Source organism: Nilaparvata lugens, chromosome 3, assembly GCF_014356525.2.
Source record: "Nilaparvata lugens isolate BPH chromosome 3, ASM1435652v1, whole genome shotgun sequence".
In the NCBI taxonomy this organism is placed as follows: Eukaryota; Metazoa; Arthropoda; class Insecta; order Hemiptera; family Delphacidae; genus Nilaparvata; species Nilaparvata lugens.
In genome coordinates, this window is record NC_052506.1 from 98,413,997 (window position 1) to 98,439,325 (window position 25,329).

The following is a 25,329-nucleotide window of genomic DNA, read 5'->3' on the forward strand; positions in this document are numbered from 1 at the left end:
GCTGGCTTTACGTCAGCTTATGAATTTCGGGAATGCGATATTTTGATTTTCCACAGATCGAGTGCGTCTCACTCACTTTTTTACTATCCACAGACGACGAAAGTCTCAGCTGTTTCTCCAAGGATGAATTTATTATCCTTTCAATGTCATTCTGTGAGTTTTCTCAGGGATGATACCTAGTGCAATCGAATTTTCATATCATAAACCCACTATGTTTCAAATTCCTGAAAATCGTTTTCGAGATCTGTTGAACATAGATAACCAAATAATATAAAAATATATACAGAAATTGGCCGCTTAATATGATAGGATTGGAGATAGAAACTGTTTTGGTTGAATACTTGTTGGTTGATTGTGAAATATTGATTACTGCCAATGAATGAATAATCATATATTATTCGACTAAAAAGTATCTTTCACGTAATTCCAACTCAGGTTGGTCGAAAATCATTGGAAATTCAATAATATTCATCGGTTATTTTTCAATAGATCTCAAGTACCTAGCTCATACAATAATAACCATTACTTTTTCTAGGTTGAGAGCCGTTGATAATTAATAGTTTATTGTAATTGATAATATGGTATTGATAATTAGTTTAAATGGTAGATTCAATATTGAAATTGAGGAATTGTTTGTTGATCATTGCAACATCTCAAGTATAGTATTTGGTACTGAAACTGCTATCAAACTTCATACCAATCAATATAAGCAACGTTAAACAAGAGCTAAATAAGTTTTATTTGAGAAAATGTGATCAACATCAATTATTATTGCTCTCCCATTATCAATCGTTGTTCTTTCATACCTCTCTCCTCTTAATATATTTTTCTCTGTGAGTGATGCAAGTTTATGTTAATTTTCCTTTTCAGATGCCTTTTATACTGAGAAACTCATGGGTCTGCTCGCGGATAATCCAGCAGGCTACAACTACACTGATGTTACACAGCTTTATGAGGGCTTTAGAGGGAAGAAGTTTCTGCTGATGGCAGGGACATTAACTACTGAATCTCTATATCTACACAGTGCGGCCCTTGCTAGGAGTTTGCAGATGAATCTTGTTCCTTTCCGATTCATGGTAAATCTAAATATGTTCTCCACAAAATGCACTCTCATTTATCCCACGGACAATATACAATAACATCATAGCCTACAATATTCAAGTAATACATTTAGGCCCAGTTTCTAGGATTCAATGTATCAAATCTATGGTTCAATAGTCCATTAGATTCAAAAAGTGAGATCCACGTTAGAATGATAGTGGAGGAAGATAGGAGAACAGCAATGCCAAGTCTCTGTCATGTCACTGCCTTCTATAGAGGAAAGCTGATACCAGTATATTTGATATGATATTAACTGTTCATTCTTGTTTGAAATAGTAAATTATATTCTATTCATCATAATATTTTTCGATAATTGAATACTAGATTCTCTCAATAGGAGATTGGATATTTCCTGAACTAATGATATGTCTACATTGTTCATCTACCATTATGACGTGGACCTCACTATAGAATCCGAATCTTATTTTTCTGGAAACTGCGTTTAATTCATAGAAAATATTTTTATGATTTGAGGACATGCTGTTATGATTCACATCAAATTCGGTCACATACTTGATTCTCTCCATTAGTAAGTCGAAATTATACAGAATGGTACAATTGTCACTTAGTAGGTCTACGGACCCAGTGATAATAATTTTAAATTGGTTTTCACTTTTGAGTAAAAGTCAAGGAAATTTCGAGGTGCATTGAGTGGTAGAGAGGTGTAAAATCTGACAAAGCATTTATTGGAACGGTTCCACTTGTTACTCGTTCCGTTACTACGTAGACATCATGTCATCATTTTCCGTCTGCGCTGTCCGGTGACGTCACAGTCACGGTTCTATGGCACTGCTTTAATCAAGTTGGTTTCCTATATTATTCGTATTATTCGTCGTGTTATTTGTCATTTCAATTTTAATATTTGTACTATTCGATTTTTTGGAATTTAATTTGTCTTTAGGCATCTTACTTTCTAGATATTTGTTACTTTTTCACCAAACGTTTGTAAACGTTTTCGTACGTGGCTGACATTTCCGCTTCCCCTTTTTGTTGCTAGCGCATCTAGCTTGCTTCTTTTCTTTCAATGGAGTCTAGTCGGTGTGTGCACATCTCGCGCCCGGTCTAAACTTTTCATCCAAATTCATCTGATCTACGGAACGTTTTTAAAAGTGAATTATTCTTTCAAATTAATTCGTTTATTCTATTCTTCAATTGTGATTCAATTATTCATCGATTTCTTCACTTATTTACTCTGATAAACTTTGTCAAAATTGCAACCTCGTGTGGGCGTTTATCGCTATTTATCTGATCTACGGAACGTTTTTAAAGTGTGAATTACTCCTTCAAATTAATTCGTTTATTCTATTCTTCAATTGTGATTCAATTATTCATCGATTTCTTCGCATATTTACGCTGATAAACTTTGTCAAGTTCACAACCTCGTGTGGGCGTCAATTGCCATTCTTCTAACGATTGGCTTCACCTCTTGAAACTCAAACTTTCAAGTTCATCATCTCTACCGTTTGGAAATCAATCTAAAAATTCCACAACTTGAAGGTCGGATTATTCATTTGGAATTCTACATGCTCCTGCTCACATTTCCACTGGGGGATTTGCCTGCTGTGGTGGACGCTTCCATTCTTGTCATTGCATTGCCTGATCACATCGTCGCTTGCTGATGTCCTGTTCCTTGGGGTATTGTGGATTCATTGCCTGTCTGCCTGGCTGCATCTCCTCTTCAAAATTTTATTCAGGTTACGTAAATCGTTCTATTCAATTTTCATTTACGTATGTATTACATAATTGTTTTATTGATGTCTATCTTGACATTCAATTCACTGAGGCCACTGACGCCTATTAATGGTTCTATTGATGTCTATCTTGACATTCAATTCATTGAGGCCACCGACGCCCATTAATCGTTTTATTGATGTCTATCTTGACATTCAATTCACTAAGGCCACCGACGCCTATTAATTATTCTATTGATGTCTATCTTGACATTCAAATCACTGAAGGCCTATGCCGCCTATATAATTGTACTCAATATTAACAACTATTTTTATTGGATTTGACTGCTACCCTTGGCTTTACAAGTGATATTCTGAGGCCACTGATGCCTGTTAATTGTTTTGTTGATGTCTATCTTGACATTCAATTCACTGAGGCCACCATCGCCTATTAATTGTTCAACTAATGTCTAACTTGACATTTAATTTACTGAAGGCCTATGCCGCCTATATTTTAATGTATTCTATTTGTTGAGCACTATCTACAGCTCATTGTCATTTTTTATTATTCCTTTTGTACTATTGATGTCTGTCTTGACATTCAATTCACTGAGGCCACTGAAGCCTATTAATTGTTCAATTGATGTCTAACTTGACATTTAATTTACTGAAGGCCTATGCCACCTATATTTTACTGTATTCTATTTGTTGAGCACTTTCTACAGCTCATTGTCATTTGTTATTATTCCTTTTGTACTATTGATGTCTGTCTTGACATTCAATTCACTGAGGCCACTGACGCCTATTAATTGTTCAATTGATGTCTAACTTGACATTTAATTTACTGAAGGCCTATGCCGCCTATATTTTAATGTTTTCTATTCGTTGAGCACTATCTACAGCTTATTGTCACTTATTATTATTCCTTTTGTAAATCATTAAGATTGAAATTTGTAGCAATAACCTTTTCATTATAGCACTCAATTTATATTCGCAATTCAGGTATCATAAATATTACCTTTTCGATTATTGTCAGGCTTCAATGGTCATTAATGTCATTGACCTAATTTCATTTAAATTTTGTATTTCTCTAACGTTTTTTTATCACATGTTGTAATTATCCCAATATTTTCGGCTCAATCTACCTTCAATTGTTTTTGTATGTGGCCATCTGCCTATTATTATTTTATTATTATTAAATCTTATCTTGTTGACTCATTTGGTCTTTTATTGGCGTACTTATCACACTTTAAGCTATCAGTATTTTTATGCACAGAATTCAAAGATTTATTTGTAGATATTAATACCAACTATCATTCACAGTCCACTGCCCTGACCTTGGATTCTGTCATAAAAATTGGTCCTCCGGGCCGGATTTTTTGATCCAGTGTTTACCTAGGATAATTGTCAATTTTTATTACCCATTCTTGGTCCATTGAACCTTAGGGTTTCAGTGACCATGTGCCTAATAGTCTAGCTTGACGCCAATGATTAGGTCCCACTCTAGAGTATATTTTATTCCATTGTACCTTTGTATGTTTATATTGTTTAATATTAAGCATTCACACACTTGTTTCAAATTTTCAGTACTGGCTGCAACTCAAAGCATGCTGCGACGTGTATGCACCAGCTATCTACTATCTTGTACCCTGAGAGACTGAACCACACTGAACTGGTCACAGACGGCTATTGCGCATTGAGAAAACAACACACGGCAAACTACACCGCCATGCGAGCTCGCTACTTGACTTGCCGCACAGCAAGCTTGATACAACTTGCCTCAAACGCACAGGCGTGCCTCTCTGCATACTGGACCAGCGCCCAAAGTTGCTTGTTGGTGCAGCATTGCTACAGTGCAGCATCGTTTTGTTCACTCAGGTTTTTCTGTTAATTTTTAAGCATGTCCGATCATGAGGAAGATTCACTTCCTGAGCCTTCTGCTCTTTCCAATGCAAGAGACAATTTACACCACGAAATAGATTGGTTCATAACCAGCTATAGCGATTATGTTGTGGACACTGAAGCCACTTATTATCAATTGTTGACTGTCAAAAACGAACTAGGTTCACTTAGAATTAAGTATGATAAAGTCCATGAACAGTTATGGAATTCAGAGTTGCAAGCACAAGACACTTCAACTCATTTTGAAATACTTAATAAGTTTATCTCCATTACCTCTAAGGCAAACGCTGCATTAACTGCTTTTGAAAGCAGACAACGCAACAATGAGGCCACTGCTGATGCTTCCCAGCGGCCAACATCTCAAAACTCACATTTGGCAAATTTTCAGTTGCCTCAGATTCCGCTTCCACGCTTCAATGGGGAGCTTTCAAAATGGCAAGCATTCTCAAGTGCTTTTACCAATATTATTGGTAATCAGGATAATATAATTGACTCATTGAAATTTTTCTATCTTCGTCAATCACTCAGTGGTGAAGCTCTCGCTAGAGTGGAACACATTGAAGCTGACGAAAATGGTTTTCAGCTTGCATGGAACCTCTTAAGGGAGAGGTATGACAATAAGAGATTAATTGCTGCCAGGCACGTCACGGCAATTGAATCTCCTCCTACCATAAAATGTAACTGTCCGCAATCATTACGGGCATTCATTGACTTTTGCAAGTCCCACATCACCGCACTCGAAGCGCTTCAACTTGGAGTCCAAATCAAGGACTTATTGTACATGCACAAAATGTTGTTGCAGTTGGATACTGCTACTGTTCGAGAATGGGAAAAGAGTGTTGGTATACACGACATTCCCACCATTGATAAATTTTGGAATTTTTTGGAATCACAATGCAAAATCATGGAAGCTGTTGCTTCAAGCTCAGCTAACCATCATCAAGGAAATGTACAGCAAAGTACATCCAACTCGGTTGGTGCTCATAGCAAGCCGAAGTTCAATCAAAATCAATCGAATGTTCAAGCTAGGATGCAGGTTACTACCTCTTCTATGTCACCTTGTAGTTTTTGTAATTCTGTTGGTCATTTTCCAAATCGTTGTAATGAATTATTGAAATTGCAGGTTACTGATCGTTGGAATGCTGTCCGTGACAAAAGGTTATGTTATAATTGCCTCAAGCCTTTCACACCCAATCATGTTTGTTTGGACAAATCGTGTACACTTTGTGGCAAGAGTCACCACACTGTTCTTCATAGGTCGTATCCTCAATCACGAGACACTCAGCCTACTTCTAAGGATAAGGTAACTTCAAATGTTATTCACTCTCAATCTTTTGCTCCCTCCAAGGGTAAGAATGCTGGCTTGAATTCCGTCATGGTTCAGAATGCGGAAACAACTAAACAAGCTGTTCCTCATGCAGAACAGCCTCAGAAGAACTCTCATGTCACAATAAGCTCCACTTCGTCACTGTGTTTGCAACAGCAATCAACTGTCACCTTGTTACCTACTGCCGAAGTTTCGGTTCAATCTTCTAGTGGGGAATTTATTAAAGCAACTGTGCTTTTAGATTCTTGCTCTGATTGTAATTTGATGTCAACTAGGTTGGCTGAAAAATTGTCACTTGCTGCTTTGTATTCTGACACTTTGATTCATAGTGTAGGTGAGAATAAGACCAAATCATCTATTTCTCATTCAGTTTGCTTGTCTTCATCTGATCGTTCGTGGTCAGTTGAAGAAAATTGTATTGTAGTTGATAGCATATCATCTAATGTTCCTAGTGTGAACATCGATCTTTCCAAAATTAAAATTCCCGTTGAACTCAAATTAGCAGATCCATTGTTTGATCAATCTAAACCTGTAGATTTGTTACTTGGTGCTGGTATATTCGCATCTATACTTCAGCCTGGTGAATTGTATCTGGCTCAAAACGCTCCCATTCTTCAGAAAACCAGTCTAGGTTGGGTCATATTTGGTTCTTGTAAAACCATTCATCCTATTGCAGCACCTCGTTCGTGCCTCCCTGCTTCGCCTGTGGCCGCTCCCCGTAGGGTCATGTCGAATTTTCTAACTTCAAATGATGTCTCTCATCAGTTAGAGAAATTTTGGAAACTGGAAGAAATCTCTCCTCTGCTTCCTCCCTCGCCTGAGGTTTTGAAACTTGAAAAGCACTACAGAACCACTACCACGCGTCTTGAAGACAGACGGTTTATGGTCACTCTTCCCAAAAAGGATAGTTCCCACTCATTGGGTCATTCCCAATTTCAAGCATTGAACCGATTTCATTTATTAGAAAAACGGTTATCATCAAATGTTGAATTAAAAACTCAATACACAGCTTTCATGGAAGAATATCAACAGTTGAATCACATGTCACCAGTGCCTCCAGCACCGGATAATGAGAAATGCTACTTCATTCCTCATCACCCGGTTTCTAAACCTGATTCGACCACTACAAAATTACGTGTAGTATTTGACGCTTCTGCTAAATCTACCACTGGAACATCGCTTGATGAAGTATTGTATGTTGGTCATACAGATCAGCCTGAACTGTTTGATATAGTTCTGTGCTTTCGCACATATCAAATAGCCTTCATTGCGGACATTACTAAAATGTACCGTCAAATCTTAGTTCATCCCTCTGACCGTAACCTTCAGAGAATATTTTGGAGATCTGATGCTACTCTACCCATTCAAGAATTCACCTTGAATACTGTAAGTTACAGCACTTCGCCGGCAGCCTTCTTAGCTACTCGTATGCTTCATCATTTGGCCAATCTTGATATGGCACCCAACTCTGCTGTAGCTAATGTTATTAAAAATCACTTTTACGTTGATTACCTTATTTCTGGTTCTTCGGTTACAGAAGCTAAACATTCAGTTCAACAATTGATTAGCACATTAGCTCAGGGTGGTTTCGAGCTTAGGAAATGGTTGTCTAACTCTCCTGAAGTTCTCGCTACTATTCCTTCTGATCTGCTTGAAGCAAACACTTCCAAACCGTTGTCTAATTTCAATGATAGTGTGGTCAAGGCACTAGGCCTCATTTGGAATTCCACTCTAGACGTCTAAACTATTTCCTCTAATGTTGCTGATGTATTACATAAAACATCTTTCACTAAAGAGAGCTTCTCTCTTGCATTCAAGCATATTCGATCCATTAGGTTTGATTTCTCCTTGGGTCATTTTACCAAAACACTTTTTCAAAAACTCTGGTTATTAAGATTGATTGGGATCAAAAAATTCCGCAAGATCTGTTGGAAACTTGGTTGAAAATTCTGCATGAATTGCCGAACATTGTTAACATATCACTTCCGCGTTGTGTGTTATCAAAGGACTCTGATGCCTCTCTTGATTGCATGGCTTCGCCGATGCTAGTCTCACTGCTTACGGCGCCTGTATTTACGTCAGAAGCACCTCTCTCGGTAGCATCAAGCTCGGTTGCTCACTTCCAAGTCCCGCATTGCCTCTTTGAACCCAGTTCTCTCTGTTCCCAGATTAGAACTACAGGCAGCTCTGCTACTTTCACGTCTTGTGAATAAGGTTTTAAAGGCTTCAAATCTTACTTTTTCTAATGTGTATTTGTGGACTGACTCGAAAACAGTCTGTGACTGGTTAAGAGCCCCTCCTGATCGTTCTAATATTTTTGTAGCTGTACGCATTTCTGAAATTCAGAATTCAACTTTTAACTTTAATTGGAATCATGTTCGTACTAGTAACAATCCTGCTGATTTGATATCTCGAGGTTGTACACCCAATCAGCTGGCCGCTAGTCATCTGTGGTGGAATGGTCCTTCATGGCTATCTATGCCGAATAGTTCTTGGGATTCTTTCTCTAGCAATGTTGCTATTTCTCAATCAGTTCAGGTATTAGCTACTACTTCTTCTCGTAATGATGTTATCTCAGGCATAATCAATAGTTGCTCCACCTATCACAAAATTGTTCGTACTACGGCGTATGTTCTACGGTTCATTCATAATTGTAGGAAACAAAATTCAGTCACTCCGCGCTTTGGTCAATTAGCTATCTCTGAAATTTCAGAAGCTGAAAATTGTATCTTCAAATCCATTCAAGAAGAAGCTTTCTCTGCTGAACTTAAAGCATTGCGTCAAAATCAGGAGCTATTGCCTAATAGCTCTATTAAAGCCTTGTCACCATTCATTCACTCAGATTCACTGCTCAGAGTTGGTGGACGTTTGCAGAATGCAAATGCTTCCTTTGATTATAAACATCAAATATTGTTGCCTAGCAATCACAAATTCACTCGTGCATTATTGTTGCTCACCATCGTCGTCTAAGTCATGCTGGTGTGCAGGCCACCATGGCCAGTGTAAGACAACGATTTTGGTTTCCCTCCACCCGTCGCACCATCAAAAGTGTATTGCGGCATTGCATAATGTGTTTTCGCTTTTCGGCTCTTCGTTCTGAGCAAATCATGGGTAGTTTACCAGCGGCCCGCGTTCAGGCTAATTTTCCCTTTTATAATTGTGGTTTGGATTACGCCGGTCCTATTTCCATCCGTGTAGGCGGCCCAAATCTCATACTTTTTCTAAAGCATACTTGTCGCTGTTTGTGTGTATGGTAACTCGTGCCGTTCATATTGAAACTGTCTCGGAACTTACTTCCAAGGCATTTATTGCCGCTCTGATTCGGTTTTCTGCTCGTCGTGGCATTCCGCATTCCATTTTTTCGGACAATGCCACAACTTTCGTTGGTGCCAACAATGAGCTACGTGAGCTCCACGAATTTTTGTCCTCTGATCGTCTCAAATCAGATATTCATGACACTATGTCTGTACTCAACATCCAATGGCACTTCATTCCCCCTCGGGCTCCGCACTTCGGTGGACTCTGGGAGAATGCGGTAAAAAACTTCAAACGCATATTCCGTGTAGTTACATTCAACAAGGTATTTAACTTTGAAGAAACCTGTACTCTTGATGCTCAGGTCGAAGCCATCTTGAATTCGCGCCCTCTTGTTCCCTTGTCGGAAGATCCACATGATCTTGCCTACTTGTCTCCAGGTCATTTTTTGATTGGACGTCCACTTACGTCATTACCCTTCTTACCGCCTAACACCAAACACATTGATCATCGTTCACGTTGGTATCAACTTGCTGTTTCTATCCAGGAGCTTTGGGATAGGTGGTCTCGTGAATATTTAACCACTCTTCAGAAAAAAGGCAAATGGCTAAACAATTATGAAAATTTGAAGGTCGGTACGGTTGTCATCTTGAAGGATCCTGGTTCCGCGCAGTCCACTTGGAAGCTGGCGCGCATTACTGAAGTTCATCCCGGTAAGGACGACAAGGTTCGAGTTGTCACTGTTCTCACTCCCTCTGGCACTTTTAAGAGAGCTATTTCGAGTTTAGCACCTCTTCCCATGCTCTTATGGTTCATGTTTGTATTTTAGGTTTCATTGTTTTTTCCCCTGGTTCTCACATGGGGCCCAGTTTTCAATTTCCAATTGCCTTGCCAGATTTTACATATTTCTTATTTTTTCTTATTGTGCCATACCCCCGTATGACACAAGGGTCCAGTTTATGTAAATCTGACAAGCATTTATTGTAACGGTTCCACTTGTTACTCGTTCCGCTACTACGTAGACATCATGTCGTCATTTGTCCGTCTGCGCTGGCCAGTGACGTCACAGTCACGGTTCCACGTTACTGCCCAATCAAGTTGGTTTCCTATATTATTCGTCGTGTTATTTGTTGTTTCAATTTTAATATTTGTACTATTCGATTTTTTGGAATTTATTTTGTCTTTAGGCATCTTACTTTCTAGATATTTGCTACTTTTTCACCAAACGTTTGTAAACGTTTTACTTACGTTTCAAACACATCCGGCATGTCCCTTTTTTCAGCCGAGCATTAGCTGTTTCCTTGTCTTTCAATGGAGTCTAGTCGGTGTGTGCACATCTCGCGCCCGGTCTAAACTTTTCATCCAAATTCATCTGATCTACAGAACGTTTTTAAAAGTGAATTATTCTTCAAATTAATTGTTTATTCTATTCTTCAATTGTGATTCAATTATTCATCAATTTCTTCACTTATTTACTCTGATAAACTTTGTCAAAATTGCAACCTCGTGTGGGCATTTATCGCTATTTATCTGATCTACGGAACGTTTTTAAAGTGTGAATTACTCCTTCAAATTAATTCGTTTATTCTATTCTTCAATTGTGATTCAATTATTCATCGATTTCTTCGCATATTTACGCTGATAAACTTTGTCAAGTTCACAACCTCGTGTGGGCTTCAATTGCCATTCTTCTAACAATTGGCTTCACCTCGTGTAACTCAAACTTTCAAGTTCATCATCTCTACCGTTTGGAAATCAATCTAAAATTCCACAACTTGAAGGTCGGATTATTCGTTTGGAATTCTACATGCTCCTGCTTACATTTCCACTGGGGGATTTGCCTGCTGTGGTGGACGCTTCCATTCTTGTCATTGCATTGCCAGATCACATCGTCGCTTGCTGATGTCCTGTTCCTTTGGGTATTGTGGATTCATTGCCTGTCTGCCTGGCTGCATCTCCTCTTCAAAATTTTATTCAGGTTATGTAATCATTCTATTCAATTTTCATTTACGTATGTATTACATAATTGTTTTATTGATGTCTATCTTGACATTCAATTCACTGAGGCCACTGATGCCTATTAATGGTTTTATTGATGTCTATCTTGACATTCAATTCACTAAGGCCACCGACGCCTATTAATTATTCTATTGATGTCTATCTTGACATTCAAATCACTGAAGGCCTATGCCGCCTATATAATTGTACTCAATATTAACAACTATTTTCATTGGATTTGACAGCTACCCTTGGCTTTACAAGTGATATTCTGAGGCCACTGACGCCTGTTAATTGTTTTGTTGATGTCTATCTTGACATTCAATTCACTGAGGCCACTGACGCCTATTAATTGTTCAATTGATGTCTAACTTGACATTTAATTTACTGAAGGCCTATGCCGCCTATATTTTAATGTATTCTATTTGTTGAGCACTATCTACAGCTTATTGTCACTTATTATTATTCCTTTTGTAAATCATTAAGATTGAAATTTGCAGCAATAACCGTTTCATTATAGCACTCAATTTATATTCGCAATTCAGGTATCATTAATATTACCTTTTCGATTATTGTCAGGCTTCAATGGTCATTGATGTCATTGACCTAATTTCATTTAAATTTTGTATTTCTCTAACGTTTTTTTATCACATGTTGTAATTATCCCAAGATTTTCGACTCAATCTACCTACAATTGTTTTTGTATGTGGCCATCTGCCTATTATTATCTTATTATTATTAAATCTTATCTTGTTGACTCATTTGGTCTTTTATTGGCGTACTTACCACACTTCAAGCTATCAGTATTTTTATGCACAGAATTCAAAGATTTATTTGTAGATATTAATACCAACTATCATTCACAGTCCACTGCCCTGACCTTGGATTCTGTCAGAGGACTTATAAGTCCTAACTCCGCCAAATAGAGGATTTTTCATTTCTTGGTCATTTTCATTCAATATGAATAATTACCACAATAACAACTTCTCAACTACACAAAAAGTGATAATTGTTTCTCAGAGCAGAAGGTCGAGGGACAGACAAATCCGAGGATCTGGTAGGTCACACTACCCGTGAAATGATAATATTGTATTACCCAAGGATCTCCTGCAAAATCATTATTGTGTTTCCCTGTGTGCGATGTTGCACCATACTGTTGCAGCCAGGAGTCACGTTCATCAAATTCTAGAAAATTTTCCATGATGTTCTGTTCATGAAAATTTCTGTTCATTCATGTAAAAAATTGGGCCTTCAAAATTATTCTCTTCCACATCATAGTAGCCAACATTAAACATCTAATCTCTCCGAACATAGAGGGGTTCCATGGAAAATGTAAGAGCTTTCTGAAATCCAAAATCTTTTTCTCTGGCTATTAACTCATCCATCCAGATGATATCACGTCAACATGACCCGAACACTATCAAAAAAGAAACTTAAAAATAATGTTGAACAAGTTTCTTCCCCATTCAGGTTCATGAAGCTTCAGAGCTCTTGAAACTTAATTGTACAGGGGTATATTCTGGCATTATTACATACTATGTGGCCTACTTCACAAGATGCTTTACCGAAATATGTTGCCAACAAAGACAATGAAACTTGTAGAGAACTGAATTTCCGCCTCAATAATGGCATTAATTTCAAATGTACTAATTTTAGGATCTGGGGTTGCGTAATAAACCAACATAAGCACTACAGATGCAAATTCATAATTGTGTCATGCACTCGCAATTACCTACTTTATTTTCTATAGTTTTCACTTCCCAAATTGATAAAATATCTTTGTATTGTGAATGGTGTAATACTGCAGTGATCAATAATGATAATAATAATTAAGTTGATTAGTATGCATTGATGAAAATTCCTACCACTACGTATCTTATATCGATAAGAATAATGTCACCTTTCACTCTATAATAAATATATCATTTGCTTTTTTGTAGCCTTTCATTGAAGAAAGATATATTGACTCAAGTTGGTCAATTGCAAACTTTCCAATCTTCTACTTTATGGAACAAGTTCAATTCTTGTCGGAATTCTATGGAGTGGTACCAAAAACCAAAGCCTGAAAATGCAATGTTGGACTTCAATTATTCAATACTATCATTATAATATTATCTATCTATTATAGTCATAAGGGGTATTCATGATCCTGAGTTAGCTATCCAAGGACTATATGCACCATCTACATTGAACGCTAAACAACAATATTACTTACTGGTCACATTCATTCTGATTAGTTACATTCCAGGTTTAAATGATCTGATGATTTATCTCGGCTTAAACTGAGATGGTGCCTATGGGCCTTATTCGAGCTATTTTTAATTAGAATCAACTTTTTTCTGTAATATCCTGTATTACAAATCAATAAACTATACTATACTAAGTTTTTGGAGAGGGTACTTGGAGTTTTTATTTCTTTTTACCCATAGCATTGACTTGACAAATAGCAGGAGTCCAACGTCTGAATCCAACATCGAATCCTTTATATTTATTTTTATATACTATCTGTAATGATCCATTTCCTTGGTATATGAAAATATCAAGAATAGTGTCCAATTTTAAAAGAAATCAACAATCTAACCCTGCTATCTGCCAACTAACAGATTAGGCAGCTCTAGCCGAGCTCTAATAGATAATAGTTGGAAACAACTACTCTACCCTTCAGGCTCCTTCACCCTTCCTTACATTCCTTTACTGGCATAATGATAAGCAAGAAAATGCAAGTGATGAACCGGCAGTGACAAAAAAGAGACAGTGCGGTCCTGAAAGTTGCCGTGTCGAGTCGTATCATGTCTAGCATCTCGTGTCATGTCTCATGCCGGGTATTTTGCCATTAAGACCATATTTGTCAAAATATGTGAAGTTGAGCTAAGAGAAATGCATGCACATAAGCAAATAATGATTATTAACAATGGTGAGTAAAACAATCACATTTATCATTATCATTATCTGCCAGTTCCAATATATTTACCCATCTCTTAGTATATTATTTTTCATCCATAATCATCATGAATAATATCAAATTCCCTCTCAAACCCTCTTTTTAAAAGGTTGGCAAATTATTATTTATGATAAAAATGAAAAACCCGTTAACTTATGGCTATCCGGAGCATAAAGTTTCAGTAAAATCCATTGCACATGTTCCCTAAAACAGGGACATAATATATGAAACCATTACACCTAGCATTCCCGAAAAAAAAGGTGATAGATAAAAAACCTCCCAACATGGTGCCTGAACAGGGACATTGATTTAAGAATCATTACAAAAGCCTAATGTCTACCAAAGTTCTTTTATAATAGCTTAGAAATACAAAAAAAAATTCACACATTTTGTCCAATAGCTTTAATTTGGCTGAAAATTCATCATAGAGCTGGAGAAGTAATAACAGAAAAACCATGTTTCAATATAAGCCTAATATAATATGCAACTAGATAAAGTTTGTAATACTACATAAATTATAGAAGTGTAACTGTGATACTATCGGTGGAGCTTTAGACTTGTTTATCTTTTGAAAAGAATAGATTTATGCTTAGCACAATAATCAAAAGAAGATAATCATATTTAATAAAGTTACCATCAATTTATTGTACCAAAACCAGATGGCAGAAACAGATTTTTGTAGGCTATTTATTTATTTATGGGCACACACATTATTATAAAGGCATGGCAACATTGAATGTAGAATATTTGTTATTTCATGTTATTCAAAAGGAAATTATTCAAGCAAAAATTAGACACAGCCTGCTGATACTTGATACATTATACTTGTTGAATTTGCACATTATAAACGTCCAATAAATGTTCATTATTATAGCTGAATCAGTTAATTAATTAGTTGATTGCCATATTTGTAAATTATTTGCTTGAGAATTTATGTGTTGAGAAATGAAGCTAGTCAAAAAATTATTAAAGAAATTGAATTTATTTGATGAAAATATTTATAATCAACTGTGATATAATGAATGTTTGTGGATCAGGAGTTGATATGTGTGAATTTCACAGTGATTTGTTGAAAGAGTTTAACAATATAATCATTGAAATTCAAATCCAAGATATTATTTTAGTTACATCAAACATTGATGTTTACTGTTCGATGTTTTTCACTTATTGATGGTTTACCTAGACATCGGTCATCCGATGTTTTTCCAACTAAAAAGTAAAAACAATTCTAATTTTTTAATTTGATACAAGTTTTTTTCTTTTTGAAGAGGATTATCTTGAGAGCAATAAGCAATAGTAACAGAATTACAATCATTATCTCTATCATATTTAATGTAGTATTCTGTTTAATGTTTTTTGTGAATATAGATCACTCTTGTGAAAGATCTCGCATGAGTTTTGATTTCCGGCAGATTGCTATTTTTATTTTTCAATCAGGCTCTCTGTATTTTTATGTGAGACTGTTGGATACTCTTGAAGATTTACATTACTTCTGTGGCCGTGTCAAGGTTAGATAGTTAGTTATTTAGAATTGAATAAGAGGTTGGATTCTTCATTTCTTAGGAAGAAAGAATTTTTCTTACTACAATTATTTCCTCAACATGTGTTTAACACTAATTAATCTAGCTCTGGAAAAGAGGTTCTCGTATTGTAAGGAGTGCAGATATCCATATAAAAAAACTTAATCCATTTTCATTCCCTGAAAAATCTATCAGGTATTGAATGAATACGATATGAGTATCAATGATTGATGAAATTAGATTATGGTGAAATTTCAAGACCGAATCCTCAAGGATATCCCGAGAGGTTTCAGACTAAACCATGACAAATCTTGTGAACTAGAGTTGATGTATCTTTCTAGTCACAACCTGACTTCAATTCGAAAGACTATTCGAAAGACTGTTACTTGAATACCACAAATCCAATTCCAATTGGTAACTGTTGAAATATTGGAACAATAGCTCCAGATAAAATTGTAGTCACTTTAAATGCTCTTTTTGTGCTCTACAATCTGAGATCAGGTATAGCGATCTATCTCATATTCCAGGTACACCTGACAACAATGCTCCTTGTATTGTGAGAAACACCTAATTTTAAGCTTCAAGCATCATCACCAACTACATTGTCCTCACATTGATATTTCGCACAACAACATAAGTTCTTGAGATTATGTTCTATGAGAATCACCCGTAAGATACACTTCATTTCAGTATTTCCTAGTGGAGAGGCGTGCTTAGGGACACCTGAAGGATCAAAATTTCAAACACATAACTAACTTTTGACACAATGCTCAGATTTCATCGTACTACATTTCATCCTTCTCGGTTTGTCACGGCGGTTCAAAATCATGCATAATAAGTCAAATTCGGTCGAAAAATGGAAAATTTGTTGTTGAGTCTACTTAAGCCCATATTCCAATACACAGAAAATGATCAATTTCTATATTCAAAGTTGCATGTCTTGTGGAATACTTCTGATAAAATTCCCAAATCTAGTGAGAATGTGAAAATTGTCCCCCTCTACCCACTCCAATAAATAATACTATCGATTCCAAAACAATTTGGAAGTTAAGATTTTAAAAATGGCGATTTCAGTTTTTACATTTTTTTCGTAATTTTACTGTTGATCAAGAGTTTCATCCTCTACGAGCTCAGTTGCCTAAAATCCATCTTGAATCACTTTTCGCTATCATAGAACTGCCAAAACCGTTAATATGAGAAAAATATCTACAATTTCCGGATTTTTTTCAACAATCCAATGTCACTCTACGAACATATTTTTCATGAATTGTTTACAGCAGATGAAATAGAAAATTCTATTGAACATTTCAAGATCATGTAATAATTTTTATAATAAGGGGTACCGAGATACATAGCTTTGAATATAGAAATTGGCCATTTCTTATGTATTAAATATGAATAATTACCTACACTCAACAATTAATTTTCTATTTTTTGACCGAATTTGACTGTTGATGCATGATTTTGAACCGCCTTGGCGAGCCGAGAAGAATGAAGTGTAGTACGATGAAATCTGAGCATTGTGTCGAAAGTAAATTATAAGTGTTTGAAATTTTGGTCCTTAAGCGTGCCTCTACTAGGAAATACTGAAAAGATCTTCATCCCATATGGAACTTCAACCTTGGATTTGACCAGACCTAAACCAGATTGGATAAGGGGGCTAGTTTACAACAAAGATCAAAGAATTGGAGTTAAAGTTTCAACTGACTGCCACAACAGAAAAAGGGAAGATGTCAGCCCATCTGATGCAGATAATAATAATGGTATGTGATAGTGACATTATGCCTTTTCGATGCCACCACAACAATGACTTATCAGTAGAAGTGAAAAAGGTAGAGCTATATCCCACCAACTATGACGTTCCTTCACCAATACTTGAACCATCCATCCAGTCATCTAGTGGAGATTCTTCAAGCAGAAACCTTACACTGTCACAACCACAGAACGTGCAAAAATCTTATCATCAACCTCATCACAATTGTCCTATCCAGCATCAATCAAGAAAGAACATTATGCCTCACTGCAAAAACAAAAGGAAGGAGCTGAAATTCCACCAGTGCAGCCCAGGCATACACAAGAAAGATTCTGGCAGTGATACCGGATCCAGGACAATGTCAAAACCAGATGTCAGCAAGCCACCACCGGATTGGGACCAAACCAAAGTAGAACAGCGACAAGGTGACCCACCCTGGCAGAGGATGATCACTACCATTTTGGCAATTATCATCTAACACGTACTCATCATTTCAAGGTTGCAAAAACGAAGGCTGCAAGCTGGAGTGAAACTTGGATGGGGGGTGTCACCACCTGTGTCAATAAGATTTCAACATGTCAAATCCAGCAGGCTAAAGAATTCTCCATGGACTTACCCACTACGACCAGCTCTGATGAGTGGAGACAAATTCCTCTTGATCAAGCCAGGAAGGCATTAACAATGGTTTACCAGACGAAGGAGATTCCACTTCACTTGGCCTAGTAGAAACAAAGGTCTTATAAAATACTCCAGATGTTGGAAACGATTGATGAAACCGGAAAGAAGATTGTCTTTGGAAGAGAGATTGCTGTTGATTTCACATAATAAATAAGTTATGTCAGATCAGACTCTCATGACTGCCATGGAAACCGTGAACCATGCAATCTGTGACGCAGTAGGGCCATTGGGCGATAGAAGAGAATGGCCAAATTCCTATAATTTATTTAAGTTCAATGTTATATGTGATTATCATGTATAATGTTGAAATACCAATAAGAATCAGATTGAATGGAATATTTGAGAGAATTATATGTAATATTATCATGTTATAAATTATTATGAAATGTTGAGATATTTTGTTGAAATTTTTTGAAAGAATATTATATGAAAATTGTTATTATTATTCTGAAGTTAATGTTTGAATGAATAGAATTTATATTATTGAATGGATATGATTTATTATAGAATTTGTAAGGGCCTGTTATATTATCAATTGAAAGTCTCATTGAAATAATATTATTATGAAACAAATAGATGAATGTGTGGATATGAAGAAATTCTTGTAATTCCATTCAACAAATATGAATATATGTGATATCATTGAGATGAGTTATAAATTGTATAATGAAATGATATTAGATTATATTGGAAAAGAAATATTGTTATGTATGATGTAATTCAAAGAAATTGTAATTTATATTCTGTATGCAAACAAATGTATTATGGAAATTATATTGTCATGATGAGATTGAGCAGAAAAAAAAATAAAAAATACATAATAAAAAAATAAACTAAAAAAAATGAAATTGAAAAAAAAATCAAAAAAAGAAAGAAACAACGAAATACAAAATTTCACATGATAACATAATAATAATAATATAATTATGTGATTTATTGAAATGTAATAATTCAGAGTAATATGAAAATGATTGTTATTAATTATGTTTACACTTAGTTGAATTTATTATAATAGATAAGTTATGTCAGATCAAACTCTCATGTAAAGAGAAGTTGAGAGAAGTGCCATTGTAGACTAGAGATAAGCCATTATGGTATATCTGTAAAAAATTTTGAAAACAACTCCTCTACCCTTTAGACTCCTTCACACTTCCTTACAATCCTTTACTGGCATAATGATAAGCAAGAAAATGCAAGTGATGAACCAACAGTGACGAAAAAGAGACAGTGTGGTCCTGTCAAGCCGTATCGTGTCTAGCATCCCCTGTCGTGTCTCATGCCAGGTATTGTGCTGTAAAGACCATGTTTGTTGAAATATGTGAAGTTGGGCTAAGAGAAACGCGTGCGTAAGAGTAAGCATTCCTGACTAGCAATTGGGAGGTACCGGGTTTGATTCCCAGGCTGACAACTAATTTTTGGATAGTAGTTCTCTACGAATTTCCATCTAGCTGTTAACCCTGTTGTCAATGTCTGCAGTAGCAGAGGTCTTCGGGGTGATGTACAGCATTTATTTAGGGTTTTCGTTGAATAATAGTTATATATCAATTATTAGCTTTAGGATAAATGCATTCTCTATTTAATTCCATCTGTAAATAACTACCTACTTGAGCCAGACAATTATATTGATTTTATTGAATTGCATTTGAGTTAATTAAACAATATTTGAGTTGTGTTCCAATCAAGATCAGCAATCCTGTGTGGCAGTGATGTGGCTTGCTTCAACATATATTTTGAATAGGCGACATTTGAAAGTGAAAATCACAGTTGATAATTTCAAGTTGTTTGAACTGTTCAACGGTATATAAGAGAATTACACGTTTTTCATAGTGGAGCAGAATTTCAAAATGAATGAGCAAAAGAGCCCCACTGCAAACCAATCGTTCCACAATAAGTCATCAACTCGACAGAAAATTGAATTTTGAATTTCATTCTTAATATGCCAAGGAGTTGAACTCAATTCAATTCAACCAATCGTTGACCAGCCTCATGCTGGACAGATTACGTCAATAAAAAGTACTGTACAACAGTTTCGGTTTCCGAGCTCGGGATTCAGCTAAGTTCTAGACTTTTATCAGGTGGAGTCAGAAAATTGGCTTTCCGAAACGGGGCATAGTCATAGTAGTTTGTTGTTATGATAATCTTTATTTTCTCATTTCTATAATTGGGAACGTTTTTCCTTGATGAAATATAACATTGCTAGATAATTTAAAATAGCTGAAGCTTTACTCCATTTTCTATTCATTTTATTTTGTGTTCAATTTTCTAAATTTTCGAAATTTAATTTAAACGTGAACCAAGACTATGCCCCATTTTGGAAAGCTAATTTTCTGACTCCAGCTGTTTTAAGTCTAGAAGATAGCTAAATCCCGAGCTCGGAAACCGGCTCCATGTCATGAGATGAATAATATCTCGAATAATTGACCGAGCGAAGTGAGGTCTAAGATTCAAGTCGACGGTTTTGCATTTCTCTAATTGTTTATATTTATGTTTCACATTTACGGCGAAAAGCGGCAATAGATCTTCATGAAACTTGACAGGTATGTTCCTTCTTCAATTGCCAATCAACATATATACAAGGTTTTTGGAAATTTTTATTTTAAGGATAATATAAAAGGAAAAGTAGCCTCCTTCATACGCCATTACCTTAAAAACCGGACTAATTATTCATCATGAATCAGCTGTCGAGTGGATTATTAATTGCATGCAATTGATTACTCATAGTAGCATAGTATTTTCTACTGATTTTTCTCTACTCTCAATTCGGTGAGCTTTTGATGATAGTAGTTGTTTACAACAAATTATTAGCATTGTCGATGCAACAACCCAAACAGCCAAACAGTCGTTCACACTCCGATATCTCGCCGACACGACAGGACCCGACAGAATTAGAGATTCATCAGAATTCTTATGGCTCAATAACAGGGTTTCGTGGGAAGTTCGTGAAGATGGAAACAGACCCAAATATTTTGATTCTTGATAGAAATAGATAGCCTGATGGATAGCAGGCGCGGATCCGTGAGGGGGGCGTCAGTGGTGGGGGGGCGATCAGGGTGATCGAAATTGATTCCTGAGTGTAGTTTAACCAATATTTCATTCAATACATTTTCATGGGAAATGACCAATAATTCAGAGCTATGTATCTCGGTAACCCATTATTATAAAAAGGACTTGATCGAGAATTTTAGAATTGAATTGATTTTTTTCTCCTCTTTTAGTTGCTGTAAATGGAAGAATATGATCGTAATGTGAGATTCAATAATTTTAAAATAATCAAGAAATCGAAGATACTTTCCTCATATTAACAATCTAGGAAGTTCTATGATAGGAAACAGTGATTCAAAAAGAATTCAAGGCAATTGAACTCGTAGAGGATGGAATTGTCCAAAATTTGGAATCAATCATGAGTTCCGTTTCTATGATGATGTATCAGACTTGTATTTTAGAAACTCTTGATTAACAGAAATCGCGAAAAAAATTATAAACTGAAATCCCCCAATTTTTAAAATCGGCTGTAACTTTCTAATGATACTGGAATAGAAAGTATTCTTCATTGTAGTGGAAAAAATATATACTTTTCAACATCCAAATTTTGGCATTTTATCCGAAGTATTTCATAAGATACGCAGCTTTGAATATGGAAATTGGTCATTTTTCTGTGAATTGAAATAATACTGGTTAAAGTACACTCCAGGATGAATTGTCTATTTTCTAATCAAATCTCACTCATGATGCATGATTTTGAATCGCCTTGATGTGCCGAGAAGAATGAGCTGTGGTACATTGAGATCTGATCATTGTGTCAAAAGTTATGATTGTTTGAAATTTTGATTTTGTGGTGTCCTTATGCGCGCCTCTAAGAGCATCTTGATGTGCGTATAGATATACGCGCCGCGAACATGAGCAATTCACTTTTAATCAGCTGACTATATTCTGTAACGGCTATAACGGATGACTATATTCTGTACAGAAACGGTGAGATACAGATATAAAAAGCTTGGCATCAGCTGATTAAAATTGAATTGCTCATGTTCGCGGCGCGCATATCTGTATGCACCTTACGGGTGATTCTCAAAGAACATGATCTAATGAACTTATATCATGGTGCGAAATCTGGAGATGATGACAATAGGGTTGCTGATGATGATTGAAACTAAAACTTGGATGTGTTCCAAAATACAAGGATAATTGTTGTCAGGTTTACCTGGGAATCCATATTAGGTAGAGCACTCTACCTGTAGAGCACAAAATTACGCTCAGAGGAATCTTGAATTATACATTTGAACAATCGGAAGGTATTGTAGATCAAAAACCCAAGAAATGTATGTAGGTATTGTAGATCAAGAAAAATCATAGAAATTGAAATCATAGAAATCAATTGATTTTTCTTGAAACTTTCCTTTTTTTGAAAAATTATATCTCAGTACTCATTGAAGATAAAAGGTTCCGAATGATCTCATTTTATTAGTAATTTCATAATCTAAATAAGAGGCAGGAGCAAATTTTTCTGATCGATCACAGGATTTGGCGGAAATAACTCAAAACTGAAAAATGAACCCAAAAAGTTGGCAGGACTGCCTGCAGTGAGAAGTTGGTGGTGAAATCATGGTGTTTTCCTTCGATAAATGTATTTTCATGACTCCAAAGGGTATTAGTGCTTTTATTCAAGTGTTATTGGTAGTGTACTTTGACATTCTGATCCTGGTTAGTATTTTATTATATGTATACTTGATGTACCTTGATTGGAATTGGAGGTTAGACCTTTGAGCGGGTAAAAGGATTTTTGAAGACAGGTTGACCGATAGAAAGTTTTAAAATTTACCTTACTTATTATTGCTTTATCACTGTTGTTTTTCGGAGGCGCCTTTGTCGCCTTGATAAGAATCGTTGAACGACTGGTTCTAATTGATATTGGTATTCCTCTTGCTGCATTTCTATTTGCTTTTCAATTATTATAACTTAAAACAAATACCTTAACGTCAAATTTATTCTAGAACATCATGCATTCCATAAATTATTTATTTTGCTAAACAATTCAATTCTTCACTACATTTTTATTATAAAAACGAAAATGAAAGTAATTGGAGTTAAAAAACGTTCAATAAATTTTCCTTTTAATAAATTGAGCTTCATATATTTTGTCTTTACTCAGAGCTCTTCGATTCTACTTTTTTTATCTTTCTTCTTTTTTTAAATTATAATATCTAAAACAAGGACTAATAATATTCTAGTAAAGCAGTACCTGGTCATTTCATTTTGTTGAATAGTAATTCTGTTACTGTTACAACAGAGTATCCCATTTCATGTTTCCAAAAATGTAACTTAAATCAACTGAATCAAATTTTGAATTTAAAGTATTCCGATTTTCCAAATAAACAACCTACAGTAACAAAAGTAAATTGATAGAAGGATAAAATCCTAACATTTCCATTCATATAAATTCATTTAATAAATATTAGATTATATTATTGTAAGCCTAGAGTATTATTTAATTTGTAACTGAATGGTAAACTACGTTATAAACTCTCTTGTCTCTTGGACCTATCCTTTCTTGTTTCCATAAAAGTCATTTTCACATTCCTTTATCCTTCCGAGAAATTGTAGAGGAAGCTGATCCTTGATTATAGATAGTGATAGTGAAAAAAAAAACGATTTGAAATACTACATCTTCCCCCTTTCTTCTTAAGTTCAATCTGCATATCGCAGTTGATCTGCGTGGCATCTTCTCATCGTTTCCTCAACATTCACTAGGTATGAGTATGGTTCATTTACTTTAACGATTTTTCCTTTTTTGTAGCCTTTGCCTGATCTGTCTAGTACCCATACGCCATCGCCCTCTCCGAACACCTTTGCGTTGACTCTCGGCTTGCTGTTCCCTTGTCTAACTACTCTTCGTCTACTCTGTCGTTAACATCTGGTAGTAATAGATCTATTTTGCAGCGTAACTCGCGATCGAACATCATAAAAGCAGGTGTTTCTCCCGTTGCTCTCTTTGGGGATGTTCTATGAGCGAATAAAAATTTATTTAGTTTTTCTTGTAAGGTGCCAGTACTTCCTTTTGAAATTCCCATACGTTCTTTGAACGTTCGTACACAACGCTCCGCCAATCCATTGCTTTTTGGGTGATATGGGGTGATACGTGCATGTTTTATGTTCAGTTCTTTGCAGAAATTTTGGAATTCATACGAAGTCATTGAGGACCGTTGTCACTTACAATATTCTTGGGTAGCCAAATTTAGAAAATAGATCTTGTAATATATTGATCGTGGATTTTGTTGTGGTTGTTGACATGGGTATTACTTCGAGCCATTTCGATCTAGCATCTACAACGACTAACCACATTTTCCCTAAAAATGGTCCTGCGAAATCTATGTGGATTCTAGACCACACTTCTGTTGGAAGAGTCCATGAGAAAAGTGGCATCTCAACATCTCTGTTTCTGTTTTCTTGACATGCAGTGCAGTGTTTTACATGTTCCTCTAAATCTTTGCCTAGTCCAGGCCACCATACTTGGAATCGTGTTTTTCTTTTCATTGCTACAATTCCTGGATGACCTTCATGAAGAATTTGTAGTACTTTTGTTCTTAATCTTGTGGGTATGACTAAACGACCCGACCAGAGGAGTATGCCATTTTCAAATGATAGTTCTTCTCGTTTATTGTAATTTGGTAGTAGTTCTTTGTTTACATTTGTATCTGTTGTCCAACCACTTCGGAGATAGTTTGTAACTTTTGCAAGTGTTGTGTCATGTTTTGTTGTTTCTTGTAAGCTCTTTGTTGATAATGGTATATCTTGAAATCGAAGGTGGAAAAGATGTGCTCTATTGTTTTCCCCAACTTTTCGTTTTTTGACTTCAATACATTTTCCAAAGGAAACCTTGATAGCATATCCACCGTTGCATTATCTGCACCTCTGTGATAATTTATTGAGTAGTCGTATGAGCTCAAAATTAAAGCCCATCTAGCAATACGGTTGGAAACAACTTTTGGAATAGAGTCATTTTCACCGAAAACTTTCACTAAAGCTTTATGATCAGTACGAATCTCAAAGTGTCTGCCATAGAGGAACTGTTCAAAACGTGTTACTCCGAAAATTAAACCAATGCTTCTTTTTCAATCACACTGTACCGTTTTTCAGCTTTGTCAAGTCGTCTTGATGCGAACAAAATTGGCCTTTCAGTACCATCA

The 25,329-nt window shown here is 35.8% G+C and overlaps 1 protein-coding gene across 1 annotated transcript; it reads left to right on the plus strand.

Annotated features, from left to right (window-relative positions):
* Positions 1–851: 851 nt before the first annotated feature.
* LOC120350683 (venom dipeptidyl peptidase 4-like) lies at positions 852–13,644 on the plus strand. The gene is made up of 2 exons (XM_039425256.1): positions 852–1,076; positions 13,194–13,644. The coding sequence occupies exons 1-2, from the start codon at positions 894–896 to the stop codon at positions 13,317–13,319; spliced, it is 309 nt and encodes a 102-aa protein (XP_039281190.1). The 5' UTR covers positions 852–893; the 3' UTR covers positions 13,320–13,644.
* Positions 13,645–25,329: the final 11,685 nt, after the last annotated feature.